Source organism: Musa acuminata, chromosome BXJ1-10 (genome assembly GCF_036884655.1).
Source record: "Musa acuminata AAA Group cultivar baxijiao chromosome BXJ1-10, Cavendish_Baxijiao_AAA, whole genome shotgun sequence".
In the NCBI taxonomy this organism is placed as follows: Eukaryota; Viridiplantae; Streptophyta; class Magnoliopsida; order Zingiberales; family Musaceae; genus Musa; species Musa acuminata.
Genome location: NC_088336.1, coordinates 17,450,782 through 17,469,582, shown reverse-complemented (window position 1 = coordinate 17,469,582; position 18,801 = coordinate 17,450,782). Strand labels below are relative to the sequence as shown.

The following is an 18,801-nucleotide window of genomic DNA, read 5'->3' as shown; positions in this document are numbered from 1 at the left end:
TTGCTTATTAAAACTTTAACCCTTGCCAATCCATCCAAAAGCTTAAGAAGATAGACGAGACAAGCCTTTTTCATTTATATCATTAATACCCCCTCCCATGTAGGGCAAAATGGTTGATAAAGCCTAGCATGTTGGTGATGAAGTTAAATTTTGTAGCATTTGTAGATCCAGACAAAGGGACTATTGCTTTATTATCATATTAAATCTTAAGGTTTTACCAATCCATTCAAGCATTAAACTTATAATGCTTGCTAGTCCATCTAAAAGCTTAAGGTGTCAGCTGAGATAGGATCAATTAATTGATGTATTCTTAGTGCTGGCTGGCTATACTGCACCATGCAGTAAATTGACATGACATGGGTGTATGACTGTACTGTGCTTATATGTAAAATTAAGGGCATAGGTGAGCACATGGCTGGCAAATTTGTGCAGTCTATGCTGCTAAAATGCTGGCTTCTTGCTTGTCACTCATTGTTTGCAACATCTGATTGACAGTTGAATTTTTCTGGAGTGTATACACGAAGCATTCATCTGAATTTCCTTTTATTAATGAACCTGGATGATGAATAATAACTTTCCTAACAAGCATGTCTAGGAGAACTTGATGCCAGTGATTTTGAACAGGTAATCTGAATATGCTGGGAATCGTTCAGGGTGTTTGATTCTATCAAGCGTCTTAAGTGCATATTAATGTGCTTTGCAGCATAAATGCAAAATTTTATTTGTCATCTTTGAGACTATGTTATATTGTTCTGCCAGCGACATGAAAGTGCTTATTGGATTATCATTACTTGGACCAACTAGTTGGTTGACTCCCCTTAGATTTGTCAATACTGATGTCATTTCTCCTGGACCTGTTGAATGGGGGCCTATGTATGTGCGCCCCATACATCAGACCTGTGATTTACCGCTTCACACCTGAAATGTTTTTGAGTGATTTGGTCCACCTAATCAATGTTTTCATTTAGTTTTTGAGGAGTAATTTAGAATACCTAAACACCATTTCCATTTATTATTTAAATAAAAGCTTTAATTCATAAATGGTAGAACTTCAGGGGTTGTCAATTAACCCAAGTGAAGCTTTGGCTTTAGCATTGTGTATGCTGCATTAGATTAGGTCCAATTATTGGATTTTTCTTCTGACGGTGAATTCTATAAACCACCATGTTGGCTCACATATTTCTTCTGTATGTTGAATATTCTACAATGTTTATTTTAACTGTGCTAGTTCACTCTAGATTGAGAAATGAGTTCATTCTTAATTGAGAAATCAGTTCAAACTAACTTCATGAAGAAAGTTTGAGGCTGACATGCTGTTTTGCAGTTTCCTGATGAAAAGGTTTCTTTATGAAATTGGATCTGCTTATAGAAATACTTGACTGTATCACTTTGGGAGCTCTTTAATTAGTCGGTTTTCTTTGTGAAGTGTGATTTGCTTATAAAGATCATTGACTGGCTTCCGTTTTCTGTTTCATTTTAGGCATATATAGTTTGTGACGCAAGTAAAACAGTGAGAGATTGTAACACTCAAGCATACATAATTAAGATGCTTCCCTGGTGCATTCTCCAGGTTTCTATTCTTGCCCTAGTTGCAACTGATACACATTACTCTTTTGCAGGGAATGAGGCCCCTCAGGTAATGAAGTCTCTACAGCCTCAAACAACCATCATTTCACCAGGTTCTACATCACCCTCATCTACCTTCTATCTTGTCTGCTGATCCATGGTTTTTTGGTGGCTGCTCTGCCTCCCCTATCGTGATATCGAACAGAGGGTGGTGCTACAAGACTCCAAATGCCAATTGTCATATTTGTTTGTTGCAGAAAGATTGACATGCCATTTTCTTCTAGGAAGTAATAAACAACAGTATGTTGGATCCCGAAGTTATTCCAGTAGTGAGATGCAGACTCCACATGTGAGGTGGTATTACTTTTGTTACCCTTATTATTAGCTGAACATGTGAACTCAGGAGACGAGGCTGTTGTTCTTAACGGGCTCCATGGCTTCATCTACCTTAATCCTCTCGACCTCAAATCTTAAAGCGCATCGGCATGTACCTGATTTGGTAAACCGGATGGTCGACGATGCAAGATTGATGCGCGACCGCATCCGCGACCGCCCCTCCTCCACTTGACGGTTTACCGTTTCACGACCGTTCCTTCTCCTCGTCTCCATCCCTCCCATCTCGTCTCGTTCTCCATCCGACGGCTCTCCGTCCCCCATCAATCCATCAACGTCCCTCAAAAGTGACATTCTATCCCAGCTATAAATAAATCGATTTCCGTCCCTCGCCATCTATCCCTTTCTCGCCGAGATGTCCGGAATTCTCATACGAGGGAAGCTGAGGGCGGTCGCTGCCTCCGCCGCCCGCCACCACCACCAACGCCTCTGCCGCCAGATCTGCTCCCGGGCTCCCTGCGATCTCCTCGGCGGCGCCTCCCCCTCCCTCCGGCGGCAGGTGCGCCGCAGGTCGGGCGCCGGAGGAGGTACCGATGCGACCCACCTTCGCCGGATCCGGGCCGAGGCTAATTGTCCTCGCTGCTCCAAGCACATGGAGGTCCTCTTCGCCACTCAGCCTCCTTCGCCGTCGGCTGCCGCAACCGCAGCCGGAGGCGGCGACGTGCGCCGACGCGGCGGCGGGTACCAGGCTCTCAACCTCTGCCCTAGCTGCCGGTCCTCCTTCTACTTCCTGCCGAATCGGCTCGTGCCGCTGCAAGGTAGCTTTGTCGAGATAGGGAGAGTGACGGGGGTGGAGGAGGGCGATCGCGATCGAGATGCTGCTGGCGGAGAGGTGCAGACTGGTGACCGGGTTAAAGCCTCGTTTTGGGATATGCTGCGGTCGATGTACGGTGGGGATCCTCCAGAGAATTGGCCACCAATGCCGGGCCTTCCAGTGCCGCCGTCGCCTCCGGGTGGGAATGAACTAGCGGTCCACAAACCACCAGGACCGCCGTCCCAAGCTCATCTGGAATTAGCACGAGCAAAGAGGCATGGAAGGAGTAGCAGAGGTGCAGGATCTGCTGGTGGTGGTGGAGAAAGTAAGAAGGAGCCATGGGGCGGGTCCAATCTAGGGAAGGATCTGCCGACTCCCAAGGAGATATGTAAGGCACTCGATAAGTTTGTAATTGGGCAGGACCGTGCCAAAAAGGTAGCCCTTTTTCTTGATTTATAGCCTAATCATGAGACTTTACATTTTTTTGTTTTACAAATTATATATTCGATGATTTTTTTTATGGTTATATATTTTAGCTTATTTGATTTTGAAGCCTCTTAAAGTCAAATGCAGGTGCTAGCTGTGGCTGTCTACAACCACTATAAAAGAATCTCTCACTCATCTACAAAGAAAGGGTTAGTCAAAATCTAACCTTAATATTTCACAATGGTGTATGTTCTTTATTTTTCTTCTGTAGGCACTATTCATTGGCATGAAAACTATGTAACACTTTCAGTGGATATCCTGAACTGAATGCATTGTTTCCATGTTTCAGTTCTGGGGTTGATTCAGATAATGTTAAGGCAGAAAAAGATGAATATGATGATGTTGAGCTAGAAAAAAGCAATGTACTGTTGATGGGCCCAACTGGCTCAGGTAAAATAACATCTTTCTGGGTCTTAATAGAGTTTGCATTTGGCAGGGACTATATGAAGTCATCTATCACATCCCAATTCTGATTTTCATAATGTCTTAATGCAGGGAAAACTTTACTAGCAAAAACATTGGCCCGGTTTGTTAATGTACCATTTGTTATTGCTGATGCAACAACATTAACACAGGTAGGTACATTGCTTTAACTGACTGTTACAGCAGAGTATTTAGCTTTTCCCTCACTTGGTATTCGTTTCTGATTTTTAAATGGGATCTATTTTTTAAGTTCAGTATCTTTGTTCTGTTCTGACAACTTATGAAATTTAATTGACTTGCAAAATGCAACTGTACAAAAAGAAACTGAAATCGAGTTTTCTTACACATTTACTTGCAGTCATTCTTTCTGTACATCATATTGTAAGCAAATTGCAACACTTCCATCCTGTCGCACCCTAAGAGTTATGAGCCATCTTTTGCTTGGAATGACCTTTTTTTAACAAACATCAGAGATATATTCGAAACAAGTAAATTGATGAAACTATATCCTAAAAATCTTGGATTCAAGTTTCTGCTATGCTGTTTGGTTCACCTATTTCGACTTCTCAGTGGCTTCAGATGAATTAATCCGAATTCGACTTCTCAGTGGCTTCAGATGAATTAATCCGAATCACACAAGAATAGTGCAATACTGGCTTACCTTTGTGGCCACTGGCTGTCTTTTTTATCTTTACTTTTTCAACTTTGAAGTTGGGCTATAATTCATATGGACATTAGTTTAATTTCATTTACTAGCTCTAGCAGGCTTTAATTTTGAGGTTCATTTTATACTTATAACTTTGTACTTTACTGAATAAAAACATGCATAAATCACCCAGCCCTGTTCACAAGACATGGATATACTCTACTAGAAACTGAAGGTGGTTAAATGTCCTGCAGGCAGGTTATGTTGGAGAAGACGTTGAATCAATATTGTACAAGTTACTAGCGGTATGATTTTGGATTATTTATGCACAAGTATTTTATCAAGTTGCCTGATTTTAACATTTTTGTCATCTGTTCTCTCTAACTGTGTTATATTTATCCATGATGCTTATTGTTTTCTTTTTGCATTTAACATTCTTGCATGAACAAATTTGTATCACTTAGACAATCATGCAATTGGTAGCTGGTGGTGACAAGAAGAATATGCACAAGTTTTATTAAAAAACCAAATTTAGTATTTTCCTTATCAAGTTTTCAGCAACTCTTTGAATGGTTTGCAGGGTTATTACTGTGCCGCTCTCTAATTTGCATAATGTGAATACTAGTTTCTTTTTTTCATATATTTTGACATTCCTTGTCTGACATTATATGTTTAGGATCGTGATTTTACCTGATCGTTTGATGAACATGAGTAGGAAAGACATCACAATTTGCTAATAAATTCTTTCTTCAATTATACTAGTAGATATTTTGGTAGGGCTTGGAGATGCTAGAAGATCAGGGAAGATTGCCCCTATATATATGGGACACAATGAAAACCTCATGCTAACAAGAGGAGGAAATTAAAATAGAAGAGTTTATATAAATCCTGATTGTGTCAGTCAGTACCAATTAGATGGAAGCGTGGTTTGTTAGCCCACTGGTTTTCTGTCTTGCAGTTCCCTCTGAAGCCTTATTTTGTTTGTTTTCCCACTAAAGAGAAACAGTTAATATATATGTCTTTAGTGATATTTGCCTTTCCATGGTACAGCTAAAAGCACCAGATTTGTATATCAAGAAAAGTTCCCTCTAAGCACAACATTGCTCTCAGTTCTTTTTTCATTTGCTCATTTCTCTCACCATACATAGATACATATAAGCCTGCCACTGATACTTGTATACTTCTTCCTGAGCTTGCATTTGATAACTAATGCATCGTCCCCTAGAATTGAATGTTCACACTGTCATTATGTAATTTTAAGATTGAAATAATTCTTTAGATGTGGTTTGAGTATTTAACTGCCTTTTTCCTGTCTTATTCTCATTATGATGCTGTGCTCTTCTTTATTAGCTTATGCTCAAATGTTTATTTTTCCGTTTTTTTTCTTATGTCTAGGCAGCAGATTTTAATGTGCAAGCAGCTCAACAAGGCATTGTCTACATTGATGAAGTTGATAAAATTGCTAAAAAGGTTTATTGTCATCAAGATTATTAGTTAGTCATAGGTGAATTTTGGTAGGATAGATATTTATCAACAAGATCGTATTGCAGGCTGAGAGTCTAAATGTTAGCAGAGATGTATCTGGAGAAGGTGTTCAGCAGGCATTACTGAAAATGCTAGAAGGAACTGTAAGTCACAGTTACTCATTATCGTTTCAGTTCCATCTTTGTTTTCTTTCAGTCCAAAGAAGGTGATCTAGACATATTAAAAGAACTATAGATCCCCATCCCCAGATTCCATAGTTGCCAAGGGAAAACCTAAACCTTACAGAGCCCTTCCAGATGCAAATCCAGCTAATATGGCCTCTTACATTATCTTGTGCGGAGCCAGATCTGTACCATTTATTCTTCATAGATTCTTACAGAAGTCCAGAGAGAGGGAAAATCATCATTCATTTATTACAGAAGGACTTTCCCAATCCCAAGGAATCTAGCACGATGATGACTAGCAGGTAGGAACCTATCTAAAGCTTGATGACTAGCAAGTAGGAACCTATCGAAAGCTCTTTAAAGGAAGGGCGTATGCTCTGAGGTATCTTCAAAAGATGAAAAGGCATCCTGTCCTCTAGTCTGCCCAAGAGCCGGCTTTTCCAGAAATAGGAGACTATGACCGTTTCACCCACCAGATAAACAGGTGAGTCAATTATGATATAGTGCAACGAGAAGCAGAGGAAGACCTAAAAGTACTTTAAAAAAAAACTCCATGGCTCTGACTACAAATATTATAGAGCTTCATGGTGGGAATAGATCCATGTAGTCAACCCCAAACATTTTGAGAGCAAAATATGAGTGTTCTTGCTTTGTAGACTAATTTTGACAACTAGTGGGTGAGATGACCTTCCTTTCAGGTTGCTAGTATTACTTTATTTTCCCGCCATCAAATGCATTAAGTAGATGGAAGGATTTCTACTTTCATGAGCATAATCTATTCCATTTTTCCATATCATAAATTTTATAATTGCATGAAATTTTCCTATTAGAACATTTTCTTTTTAGTATAGAACTTGGTAGCAGAGATTTAGAACTGTTTTTGTTTATGGCAATTAATATAGCACATGGCAACTGGTTATGCCAGTACACATCAAAGCAGAGAACTATCATTTTCTTATTCAAAATAAAGTTACAGGATAAATATGATTGACATTTCACTCGTTACTTAAACATGAATTTTCCAGATAAACCTGTTTATAACAAAAAGGAGAATAAAATTTTGGATGTTAACCTTTGAATGGGTGACATCATGTTGTGTATGTTAAGACTTAAGACATCTGATTTTCCATTTTCCAATATGATCTTTTTTCTTTTCCATTTTCCTATATGATTTTTTTTCTTTTCATGAATTCTTTTGAAGCATTGATGTGTGAAGCTGAGAGTTTTGACCAAAATGTATTCCAGAACCAAAACTTTAAAACTCCCATTATTAGTTTGATGGGCTGTACATGGTCTATTCATTTTATCTTTCTATGTGATAAGTTGGTCACGTGTTGAATGAGCCCTTCTCTTCTCAGGATGCTTTGAATTCAATAGAAGTACAATTGCTTTCATGTTATTAGTGATGAAGTTACTTCATACTAAGTGAGAATCTTTTCTTGATTTTTTAATTGAGTGTAATCCACCATTCAGATGGTCAGTGTTCCTGAGAAAGGAGCTCGGAAGCAATCTCGTGGTGAAACCATACAGGTAATTTGATGACATTTTTCTGAAAGAAGCTTGCACTACTTTTTAAGATACTGTCTAATGTTGTGAATTGAAGCCTGCAAATATACTTCTTAGTTGAAGATTCTATTTTTACTGATGAGAAATCCATGATCCATAATGCAATGTTTTCCCTTTTTAAATGCGTGCATTTATTATGAGGACAAAATACAGATTTGTTTGTGTTTCTTCTTTTCATTTTTCAGAGGTGTTAGTGATGCGTGGGTAAGTGAAAAGTTCATCTTTAAGTAAATAAGCTGACAACTAGTTGAACAAATAATTATTTGTTAAGAGTCCATTTTGAGATTAGCTTGTCTCCAAGTAAATAATCTGACAGCTGTTTGAACAAATAACTATTTGTTTAAGAGTCCAATTTCGGATTACTGCTGGAATTTTTTAAAATTTTCAAGTACATTATTATTGAACTGAGATTGGGTGCATGTTCCTGATGCATTATGTTCTGGAGTCCAGATTCAACTCCTTATAGATTGGTTGTTTTCCATGCACAATCATTCTGCTTCTTCCTACGTCCCTCTATTCTCACACTCTTCTATTCTTCTACACATGCTCTTGTTTCTCAGTAATTTTTGTTATCCACTGCAGTAGAACTCTCTGATCCTTATTTAGTTGGTGATCTATTCTTTTACTGCTCTTTCTTGATTTATATAGACATGTAATTTATGTAACTGATCTTATCCTTTTCCATTAAATAGTCATGGTCATAGTTCTCACTGATTTTCTTTTGCCACATAAGAATTATATTTTTCTCCCTACAACATGAGAACTTGCAAGAACAAAGAAATATGCAATCTGATTTAAAAATTTTGAAGCAGCCAAAGAATTGTTTAATTTTGTCAAATACTTTCGAAGAGATTCCTGGCAGCTCTATGAACACTCTACCTCTCTTGGTTGACCAAATTCATCAACTATTGTCTCTGTTTTGCTTCGAAAAACAGGACAAGTAGTTAATTTTCAGATTTGTAAAACAAGAATAAAATATTTTTAAACTAGCTAGAAAGGGAGGGGAATTTAAATGCACCCTTTAGTTGGATTGTTTTAATTTGGGGTTATTCAGATTTTACCTCTTTTGACTGGGTCAATTCAACCCTTCGTGACTTAAGATAAACAGGATAAACCTGTAACCACCATTATACCCATTCTTAACATAAACAAACACAGCCTGAAAGATTAAAGAAAAAAGGGTGTATAAGGGACTCCATCAACTGAGCTTTTATGCACGATAGGTTGATGATTCATTTTTTTTAACATATACTTGGCCTTCTACTGGTTAACATTGCTTTAACCACATGTTTGCAATGACCTGCAGATAAATACTAAAGATATTCTTTTTATATGTGGTGGTGCTTTTGTTGATTTGGAAAAGACTATTTCAGAAAGGTAATGTGATGGATTTCCTGATCTTAAATACTTGCAGCAGTCTTCCCTGAATACTCTTGCTTATCATGGAGTATGAGGATGGCCTGATTTTTCAATATGCAACAGACGACAAGATTCATCAATAGGATTTGGTGCACCTGTACGTGCAAACCTGAGAACTGGTGGGACCACCAATTCTGCTGTAACATCTACCTTGATGGAATCGGTGGGCTCTCAGATAACTTACATCTTGGGAAATCTTTTCATCATTTGCTTAGTAATTGTTAATGCACAAGATGAATTTATATAACTTCTTTCAAAGGTTGAAAGTGGTGATCTTGTAGCATACGGTCTCATCCCAGAATTCATTGGGCGCTTTCCAGTTCTGGTTAGTTTGTCATCTCTAAATGAAGATCAACTTGTTCAGGTAACATAATTCAACTATTTTTCTATCTTATTGTTTTTCTCTTTTATCTGATGTGCTGAACTCATTTTTTAAACATTCATGTTGGTTCAATATTTCATTTACACTGCTCTAGCTGCTGTTTAAGTGACCAATAAAAGATCGTTTCTAGTATACCAAAAATTTATTATGTGATTTGTGTTTGGAGCAGTAGAATCAGCTGAATTGGGTTCTTCTTTCTGGAAATTGATTGAATCGTGTATGTAATCAGTTTTCAGAAACACGTTTTCAATTTTCCCATACTTGTTGACCTCTGAATGTGAAAGCTTTTGGTTGAAGTCCTCTATTTTTGTGTCTCTTGATAATCATTGAGGAAATTAACATATACATTGCCAACTTCAGGTCCTAACAGAGCCAAAGAATGCCCTTGGAAAACAATACAAGAAAACATTTAGTCTGAACGACGTAAGCTAGCTTTATTAGTGGCTTATCATACTACTATATTCTTCCAGACATGGTTGCTTCTTGTATTCTTTCTCATCATATTAACTTCCAGGTAAAGCTGCATTTTACTGACGCTGCTCTTAGGCTGATTGCAAGAAAAGCAATGGTTAAAAATACAGGTGCTCGAGGTTTAAGAGCTATTCTAGAAAGTACTCTTACTGAAGCAATGTATGAGGTAAGATTACAGTTATCTGTTATGTTTGTTACAATAGGATGAAAGCGTTGCCTGCGAAATACACCAAGTGGATCTTCTAGCCGACCAATTACCTCTAATATGCTTCTAAGAGAGAAAAATGTATGTAATATTTAATTATGGAACATATGTACAATAGGGAAATTGTTGCATTCTGGAATTTTGAATCAAACATGTGCCACCACGGGCTGAAAGAATGTGTAGAGCTGTTCCTATTTTGCAACTGTTTGAAGAACACAGCATCTACGTCTGTCAAGACTTGTGGTTGCATTCGTCCGTGTCTTTGAGCCCGATTAACCTAGAGTCAAAAGGGTTCTGAGTGCATCATGACTACATTTATTAAGCCAGCTCAGCTTCAACATAAACCTGGAACCAGTTATTTGATTTACTTTGTTGCTTTTTCTGGATGTTATAGAGTTGTTCGCTAGCTACGTAAGTCCAATTCAGGTACTACCCTGGGCATCACTAAAGAACGGACCATACCCAAGCCTGAAAGGATGTGGAATTTGGACAAATTCAGAGTTCCATAATCAGATTATTAGATTTACTTCTGGATTGAAAATGAGAGTCCAGCATGGCTATATATGATGGCCTGATCTAAACTTTCTCAAATTCATTTTGTTGCTCTGTTATCTTCTCTGTCAACTCTTTTGGAGTGTCAATCTAAATACAGGACCAAGACTAGACCTAGGTCAAGTTTATAAATCTTCTATAGACATAATGGTGGGGGATTCTATTCACATGATTCTGGTTTTGCATTCGTTCTCCTACCCTTAAAAGCAAACCAGAAATCAAGTTGAAAGAAAAAGAGAGAGAGAGAGAGAGAGAGAGATTATCCATATAATCATATATACGTTATATCTGGTTCCAACATTTAAGCTCGCAGGGCCTCTTTTCCTATTTTTAACTATTTGTTTAATGTGCTTGGTTTCAGATTCCAGATGTGAAGACTGGAAATGATCGAGTAGATGCAATTGTCGTGGATGAAGATGCCATTGGCTCCCTTGACAAATCAGGGTGTGGAGCTAAAATTCTTCGAGGAAATGGTGCGTTGGAGGGCTACCTCGCCAGAAACAAGGTGAATCATACATCACTTTGCAAGTCATTAATGGATAGCTTTAAGCAAGGAAGTTTTAGGCTGGGCCTCACACTAATTAGCTGCAAAACAAAACCACCTTTACCAAGAATTTGTGGTTTATTAAGATATTCATTTGTCATCAATCTGGTCATAACCTATAGTGGTATGTCTTTCAAAGTGTCAGTGCTCATGATACAGCGAAAAAGTCACTTGCTCTAGCTATGAAGCTTCTTCAGCCAGATGATACCTGTTGGCTGCTAGATGTTAGCGTGAGTCTTATCTAAAAATGTCAGGGTAGGACAGTTGATAAAGCATCCACATCATCTGGTTACAATGTTAATATTAATAGTGACTCGATCACGTAGATGATATATTATACGGACAGTACACATAGTGGTGGCACCAAATAAACTTGCGAGCCTATTTCATAGGAACACGCTAACATGTGAATTCCATTTGCAGGAAAACAATGGTCAGTCGGAGAATGAAGTGGAAGGAGAATCTGAGCTTTCATCCGTAGTTGTCAGCTTATAGTTTCTTCCTGACCGGCTAATACTAATTGGTTAAAACAAACACACCACTGCAGCTGAAAATATTCTTCTAAAGCAGATTTGCTAAGAAATCGAAATCATAGTTCTTAACCTGCCAAGTCTTTTTTGCTGTCAGCAGGCATAATAGGATAATCACTCATAAAGGCCACGAGATGGAGAGTCCCAGCTAGCAAACCGATGTGTTAGTATCTCAATTCTTTTTACTATCTTATCTGTATTGTAATTTATCATTGTTGTAAGCAAGCATGGCTTTTTCCATTGAAAATTGCCTCCTTCTAACCTTACGATGCATGTATTATTTACTACGCCATTTTTTTCTGCAAGCAAGCGTTGCATTCTTCCATGAGTTAATATTGCAAGCTATCGTTGCATTCTAACCAAACGATGCATGTAATATTGCTAAGTTGAAGCTAACTGACTATTCGAAAACACCACCACTTCTTCAGGTTTATCCTTGAAGAAGTATTTTACTTGCCTCCGAAAGTTGGAAGTATGTGAATCCTGCTGAGGTAACAAATACACCAATATTTGCTTCTATATGCAACAGAGATGTTTCCCCCTCGCAGTATCTGAAAGATAGATTGCTTCTTTATGCAACAATGATAGATACGTAGTGCCTCGTGACTCATTTTTTATGGATGCATTGGAAAAAACATTTAAGATGTGCAGTAAAAGCTCAATCCATATTTCGATGCGTTCGAATCACATATAACCTAAATGTTGCATTCGAATCACATCTAGCATAAATGTTGCATCGGAAATGATAGCATTATCATTTTAATATTTACGAGATCCTAATATAATTTTTTTTTTAATTTTAAAATATCCTATGATATTATTTAAAATTATAAGATTATCAAAATTAATTTAATAAAAAATCAACATGAAATGTTTTATATTTATTTATGAGATTAGATTGCATGCATTCATTAATTTGTTTTATTTATTTACTTATTGATTTAAATTAAATGAATATTTAAAATATTACAAAAATTCATTGAACTTTTTGAAAGACAATTTTCATCTTCATCTGTTGCTTACCAAAATAAACGTAATCACATTTCCCAAACACAACCTATGTCATAATAGTATACGATTTTAACCTGTGTAGGAGTCTCAAACAAAACCATGAAGTGTTTCATTTAATTGTTTCATCTTCCCATCCGTAGGAGTCTCAAATCAAACCATGAAGTGTTTGGTTCAGTTGTTTCATCTTCCTCTGTAGGAGTCTCAAACAAAACCATGACAACCAATACTGCTCCTAAGGTAACAATTAAGCACCTAAAAACATGTTTCCCTGCATCAAATTTAATCTTATCATAAGATGCTTCGTTTCCCTGCTAATAAAAGAAACCTGAAACTAATACATCCAGTCTCAAAAGCATTAAAAAGATATATGATCTTAGAATAGATAAAACCCTTAAACCCACAGGCATAGCATATAAAATGAAAATTACTATCTTTGACAGCTTGGATACACAAGGTGTCAAAGAACACTTTCTAGGAAGACGGCGAAAGAAACCGGACACCACCAAGATCATGAAACACATTTTGTTCAAACTCAAAATGTCTGTTTAACTGGATTTAATCATCACAGCTGCTATTTTATTCTAAAAGATAAGAAACAAAAGTGGGGATCTTTTCCATTACGAGTACTGCAGGCAATGCCAAGGACCAGTCGAAACACCTAACCAGATGACAGTTGCTTTACTTTCCTGTATACAAACATAACAATTTGAAAATAAGAAGAGATAGACAAGTAGAAAACATGGATAAAATCAGAATTAGGCATATAATATTGAAGAGAAGCACACTGATTAGCCAACAAAAGCATACGATAAACTCACAGAGAAAATAAAAAGGCTCTTAGGCTGCTAAACCATTTTTCAATAGAAGAAAACAAGAGATAAGGTTTTTCTAGTTAAGACAACAGAACATAACAATTATACGTTTAGCCAAAAAGAGATCACCGACCTGAAATTTTGTCCTCCCACCAGTAGAGGAACCTGAGATTTGCTGCCTGCTTATCGATCTTGTAGAGTTGCCCCCAGTGTTCAGCAACTTCTAGTCCAAAGACGCCACCACAGAGGGCTCCAAATGCAGTAGCCAAGACAAAACCTACAGTGGTTGACCGTATTAAAGAAATGGATGGTATCCCCCATAATCTAGACATCTACTTGTTATATTAATAGGAAAGAAGTGACTGTTCCCAGGAATATAAGGTCGCCCTGAAAATAAAAAATAAAAAATAAAAAAAGAGTTTGGTTTTACTTTTCTTCTTTTCTCGGCTTTTGAAGAAAATAACTTTGTGAATGCAATCACAGTGTAAAATTGTCCACAAAAACTAATGTCCTTAGGTAACACTATTTTAAAAAAAGCACAAGTAACTATTTCCTAGGTTTAGCAACCTTGGTTCAGACATGGGTTTAATCCTCAACTCGTACTTACATTCGACTAACAAAGAATCCCAGTCTTTGCAAATGGTTCTGGAGTTTTCCTCCTATATTTTGGATCACTTTTGAACATACTATCACCGTGGAACATGTGAAAAATGAACATGTATTAATGGGTAATTTTCTCTATTCACCAAAACTTGTTCTTCATAACTCTTCAAAATCTTCTTCATAGTAGCTATTTGAATGCTATCAACTTGATTTCAATGCCAATCCACTTATCGGTAGATACTACTATTCACAGTAAAGAGTTCATTCTGTTGGAATATAGCAAGTACTTGGGATAGTAAAATGATGAGTATCATTCGGTCATCTTTATGGCATATCTAAAATCCATATAGCATATTTCACACCAAACTTCCAAATTTTTCAGCGAATATGATGTAAAACATAATAGTAACTATAGATGAACTACAAAAATCAGGCATTTATACCACACAAAATAGCAGTGGGACAGACAAATTAGCAATATAAACCATACAAAAATTGTAAATTATAGTTCGGCAGAAAAGTTTATTGGCAAACATTTTAGATGCATAAATTGTTGTCACAAGGAATGGCTATGAGAGAGAAGCAATCATATTACCATGTGGACTCTTTGAGTATCCCAAGGAAACACCACCTAAATGAGCCGCACCCAATAGAGCTCCACCAATTGCATACTTCCTCGATTCCCTTATAGCCTTTAACTGAAAAGAGACGAAAGGAAAAGATCCATACAACATTCAATCGGCTCATTTGCAACTAAATAAAAAGGGATTCATATTAACATATTTCACATCTGAGTTAAAACAAGTTAGATTTTAGCTTCGAGTTCATCTATTCTTCATAAAAAAAATTGCTTCAAGTCGCCACATTTTCATCTCGACACCACCTCTGATGAATCATCAAGATCAGTCTGAAGGTGATACTGATGCAAAAGCCAGTTAATCGCAGAATCCATAAGAAACGCTGATGCAATATCTCTCTCCCTACGACATTCTTACCTCATTTTATATATATATATATATATATATATATATATATATATATATATATATATATATATATATATATATTTATTTATTTATTTATTTATTTATTTATTATATATATACACACATCTGTTTGCAATAACATAGAGAAAAAAGCCGCACAGTGATTAAGCAAAAGAGAGAACTAGGAAAAAAGCACCAAAGAAATAATAATCATCATCTGTGGAGGAAAAGAGAAGACTTCGATCACCATAAAAATATACAATCTACTCTGGCAATTACTATCAAAGCTGAGATCGTCGATCACCAGCAAAGATTTGCATATATAACAAAAGAAAAAGAAGAATCAAGACCTAATCGAGAAAAAAATCGAATCTTTTCCTGTTTCCATAAGCAAATCATGGCCCGGATCAAAAGGAGACGAGCAAACCCCTAAAGACGAACAGAAAACCAGATCGATCGAGATCCTGCCGGAGAATAAATCGAAGAAAAATGGGGATCGAGATGGCAGTAGCACCTGGGGACCGTAGACGGGGTCGGAAGCGACGAACTCCTCAACGTCGGCGTCGGTCCACTTGGGGAGCGGCTCCTTGCGCCCCAAGGTTTTCTTGTAGTAGTCCAAGAAGGAGAAGTTGCTCCTCCAGTGCTCCTTCACCTCCTCGTAGTGCCTCCACAGGAACCCCATGGGCGAGGAATCCGAGCTGTCCGCCATCGCCGCCGTCCCTCGATCGATCGCCTCTCTCGTTTCTGTGGGCCGCTGGTTTTGAGTACAAAAATGAGTCGCCTCCCGAGGACGTCAAGGAACATGTTAGCGTGCTACTTATGATGCTCCACCGGAACATCATAACGAAATGATTTATGTGACGGAACGTTCGCCGATACCGATATGAGAACCATATCGGCCGAGTCGTGCTTATATCGTCGTTTCATTTATGATGCCGATATCTATGACTCACGTTATAAGCACCTCTCTCTCATTGGAGGTAGACGGGGGATCCGCTGGGTCCCACCTCAAGATGGGCAGGTGAGGGTAGAAGGTAATTTGAGTTTGAAAATTTTTATTTTTTATTTTTTTAAGAATAAACGAGTATGATCCTATAACTTTGCGATAAATTATTGAAAACATTTATCAGCTAAGCTAGTCGACGTTTTTATTAAATTATAAATATATTTTTGAAGAACAAAAGCTACTTAGGCATGCTTTATCACCCTTTTCAAGGGTGATTTGATTTTGTGATAATCAATCAATTTTTTACTATCACTTATAAAATATGTTTAAAATTTTATAAATTAAAGGTACTAAACTCACATATAATTAAGGTTCATTGTACCATATCATTCGGAACAAACAGTATATACTAATTCGATACGAGTCTAATATGGATGGTACATCGACATGCTCCTATGTACCACGTGTCGATACACTCATTACGACTTGATATAATTTGGTAATCGATGCATTAGTACCGATCGATAAGACGAACGATGAGTATAATTACATTAATTTTTTAGTTAAGTAATAAGTTAACCTCTCTAAAATGCTATAAAATTATAAGAGTATATATAGCTAATTACAATCATAATAGTATTAGTTTTAAGAATATCACTATAATTATATTTCAATTGGATAGTGAAATTAAAATAAAATTAGTTTTTTACTCAAGTGGATAAATATAGACTTCTTCCCTTTTTTTTTTTTTTTGATAGACTAATAATTTATAAATTTTTAAAATTTCTCCTCTCAAGATCAATGATTTTTTTAATATGTAGCCTATTAATGTTAATTCTTTTATCAGTAGCATTATATCTAAAAACTTAAGTCAAGAGACGATTTTTTTTTAAGATCACTCTATTTTTTAAAAAATAAAATAAAATTTTATTATATTATATGATGCTGAGATGTATTACTTATAACAACTGAAACATGTCAACTGAATTTGAATTATATGTCTTTAACATCTTTATAAGAAAGAATCGTAAGACAACAATGCTCGATAATTAGAATCTTCTGTGTCAAATGCCTATTGGAATCGACCAAGAAGAACTAAAAGGAAAGAGTGATGAGGGAGAATGGGAAATGCGTAGGAAACAAGGTGGTGTGTGAAGGTGAGAGACGATTCATGGTCGCTATGGAGGGCAAAATGGCAGCTCCGTGTTGGCCCTGTGGCTGGGAATGGTGAAATGCCTCAACCGCCCCTCCTCGTGCTTCATGTACCCCTCGCACAGGAAGGCCTTGGAGAACCTGTCCTCCACGGCCCGATCCACATCATGCACGAACACCTCAGTCTTCCCCTCCTTCCTCCACCTCGCCGCCATGCCGGCCGTGTATATCGCCGCCATCCTCCCCGGAGCGCCGGCGTGGTACCCGGTGGGCGCGTCCACCATGATCAGGTCCCACTCCACCTCGTAGAACACGGGCGGCAATTGCTTCAGCGCCAACCGGCACCCGGACCGCCTCAAGTCGCCGACGGCCGTGCAGTCCGCCCGCGCGCCCAACTCCAGCAGCTGCTCCGCCTCGCTCACCCTCGTGTCGTACTTGACGTGGTAGGTCTCCGCCACCACCGGGAGCCGCCGACGCCGCCAGGCCTCGATCCACGCCTCGTCTTCCTCGAGGAACACGGTGCGGCCGCCGTGGTTGAGCGCGCTCCACATGAGGCTGTCGTGGCCGAGGCCGAAGACCAGGAAGTTACACGGGGACTTCTCCCGCAGGACTCGAGCTGCGACGGAGATCTCGTCGATGGTTTGCTGGGGAGTGATGTTGAGGGTGGCGTAGTGGAGGATGGCGTCCGCCAAGGAGGGCGGAAGCTTCGTGCACGAAGGTGGTGTTGATGGAACGGATAAAGCTTGTTGCTGGAGCCGAAAGGATGAAGGAGGCATCACCCAGTAGAGCACGAAGAGGAGGAAGAGAACGGAGACGAGGAGCTTTAGGCTGAAGATCTTCTGCATCTTGGGCCTCATGAATGGTTACGTTAAGCAGTGTTGGGAGAAGAGAAGAGAAAAGGTTTAAGGTCGCGAGATGTTGGATTCGGTGACAGTGTATTATCGTCGGTGGTTGTCGGAAGAGAAGGATGCTTTTGCTTTCTGGGGAGTAACGAGCTGGTGATCATTTTATGCTGTGGAAGAGGAAACAAAAGGGCATTATGAGTGGTTGATGACAGGAGAGCAACTACATGCATGCTTAGGCCATTTGGTGGAGAGCACTACTACCTGCTCTTGGGGGGTGTGGTTTCGTTAGATCCAAAGCTTCTTAAAATATTAGGTGACATTTGATTGAGCCACGAGAACAACAAGAGTTGGTCCTCTGATCCATGAATTAGATGGGTTCAATCAATGAATGATGGAAAAGGCCTATTCATTCACATTATATGTCCCATAAGCTATGTTCTTTATTTATTTGGATGTTCATGTGGGGTTGGTTAGTGGTGGAGCATGTAACGGGCTGATCTAAGGAACAAAGTATCTCCGATCCAATGGATTCGTCTCTCTTTCAGCTCAGATTCTCGGATGATGTGAGTTCTTTTGACTATGAACAAGTACCACTACCAATGCTCATCGATGATAACATGTGTGAAATCCTTTGACTTTGACTTTGGCTACCGACTGTAAAGTATGTAATCCCTTGAGCTGAGATATGGTCTGTGTTTGCTACTCCATGTCGATTGATTGGCCTCTTGCATGGATTCCTCTCACACTTTCAAGCCGTTCAACTTTTCTCTTGGCCATACATACTCACCTGTGTTCAGAATGATGCAGCCTCCACCGAAAGAGGGGAATCAAAGTTGGGCGATCTAAAATGATTTGTAATT

General features: G+C 38.3%; 3 protein-coding genes across 11 annotated transcripts in view; 1 reads left to right on the top strand and 2 right to left on the bottom strand.

Annotated features, from left to right (window-relative positions):
- LOC103999970 (CLP protease regulatory subunit CLPX1, mitochondrial) overlaps window positions 1-11,859 on the top strand; it is a 64,574-nt gene extending 52,715 nt beyond the window's left edge. For all 9 annotated transcript variants that reach the window (XM_065085989.1, XM_065085987.1, XM_065085981.1 and 6 more), the window contains 15 exons: window positions 1,620-3,148; window positions 3,287-3,348; window positions 3,489-3,589; window positions 3,695-3,774; window positions 4,523-4,573; window positions 5,664-5,738; window positions 5,819-5,896; window positions 7,391-7,447; window positions 8,790-8,860; window positions 8,966-9,065; window positions 9,162-9,266; window positions 9,645-9,707; window positions 9,799-9,921; window positions 10,874-11,017; window positions 11,480-11,859. In XM_065085989.1, coding sequence (XP_064942061.1) covers window positions 2,315-3,148; window positions 3,287-3,348; window positions 3,489-3,589; window positions 3,695-3,774; window positions 4,523-4,573; window positions 5,664-5,738; window positions 5,819-5,896; window positions 7,391-7,447; window positions 8,790-8,860; window positions 8,966-9,065; window positions 9,162-9,266; window positions 9,645-9,707; window positions 9,799-9,921; window positions 10,874-11,017; window positions 11,480-11,551 — 2,016 coding nt within the window. In that variant the 5' untranslated portion in view covers window positions 1,620-2,314 and the 3' untranslated portion in view covers window positions 11,552-11,859. The remainder of the gene's footprint in view (window positions 1-1,619; window positions 3,149-3,286; window positions 3,349-3,488; window positions 3,590-3,694; window positions 3,775-4,522; window positions 4,574-5,663; window positions 5,739-5,818; window positions 5,897-7,390; window positions 7,448-8,789; window positions 8,861-8,965; window positions 9,066-9,161; window positions 9,267-9,644; window positions 9,708-9,798; window positions 9,922-10,873; window positions 11,018-11,479) is intronic.
- A 1,093-nt stretch (window positions 11,860-12,952) lies between these two features.
- On the bottom strand, window positions 12,953-15,795 carry LOC103999971 (succinate dehydrogenase subunit 6, mitochondrial). The gene is made up of 4 exons (XM_009421885.3): window positions 15,513-15,795; window positions 14,608-14,710; window positions 13,543-13,686; window positions 12,953-13,283 (listed from the first exon to the last, which is right to left on the bottom strand). Exons 1-4 carry the CDS (start codon window positions 15,705-15,707, stop codon window positions 13,276-13,278), a joined length of 450 nt encoding a protein of 149 aa, XP_009420160.2. The 5' UTR covers window positions 15,708-15,795; the 3' UTR covers window positions 12,953-13,275.
- Window positions 15,796-16,932: 1,137 nt separating this feature from the next.
- LOC103999972 (glucuronoxylan 4-O-methyltransferase 1-like) lies at window positions 16,933-18,086 on the bottom strand. Its single transcript, XM_009421886.3, has one exon. The coding sequence runs from the start codon at window positions 17,951-17,953 to the stop codon at window positions 17,123-17,125; it is 831 nt and encodes a 276-aa protein (XP_009420161.2). The 5' UTR covers window positions 17,954-18,086; the 3' UTR covers window positions 16,933-17,122.
- Window positions 18,087-18,801: the final 715 nt, after the last annotated feature.

Bases quoted from the DNA above. Each gene is read 5' to 3' on its own strand.
- LOC103999972 (XM_009421886.3), bottom strand. From the start codon at position 17,953: ATGAGGCCCAAGATGCAGAAGATCTTCAGCCTAAAGCTCCTCGTCTCC.
- LOC103999971 (XM_009421885.3), bottom strand. From the start codon at position 15,707: ATGGCGGACAGCTCGGATTCCTCGCCCATGGGGTTCCTGTGGAGGCAC. The intron at 14,711-15,512 runs GTGCTACTGCCA...GTCTCTTTTCAG, and splicing joins ACCCCGTCTACGGTCCCCAG to TTAAAGGCTATAAGGGAATC. The intron at 13,687-14,607 runs GTAATATGATTG...CAACCACTGTAG, and splicing joins ATACTCAAAGAGTCCACATG to GTTTTGTCTTGGCTACTGCA.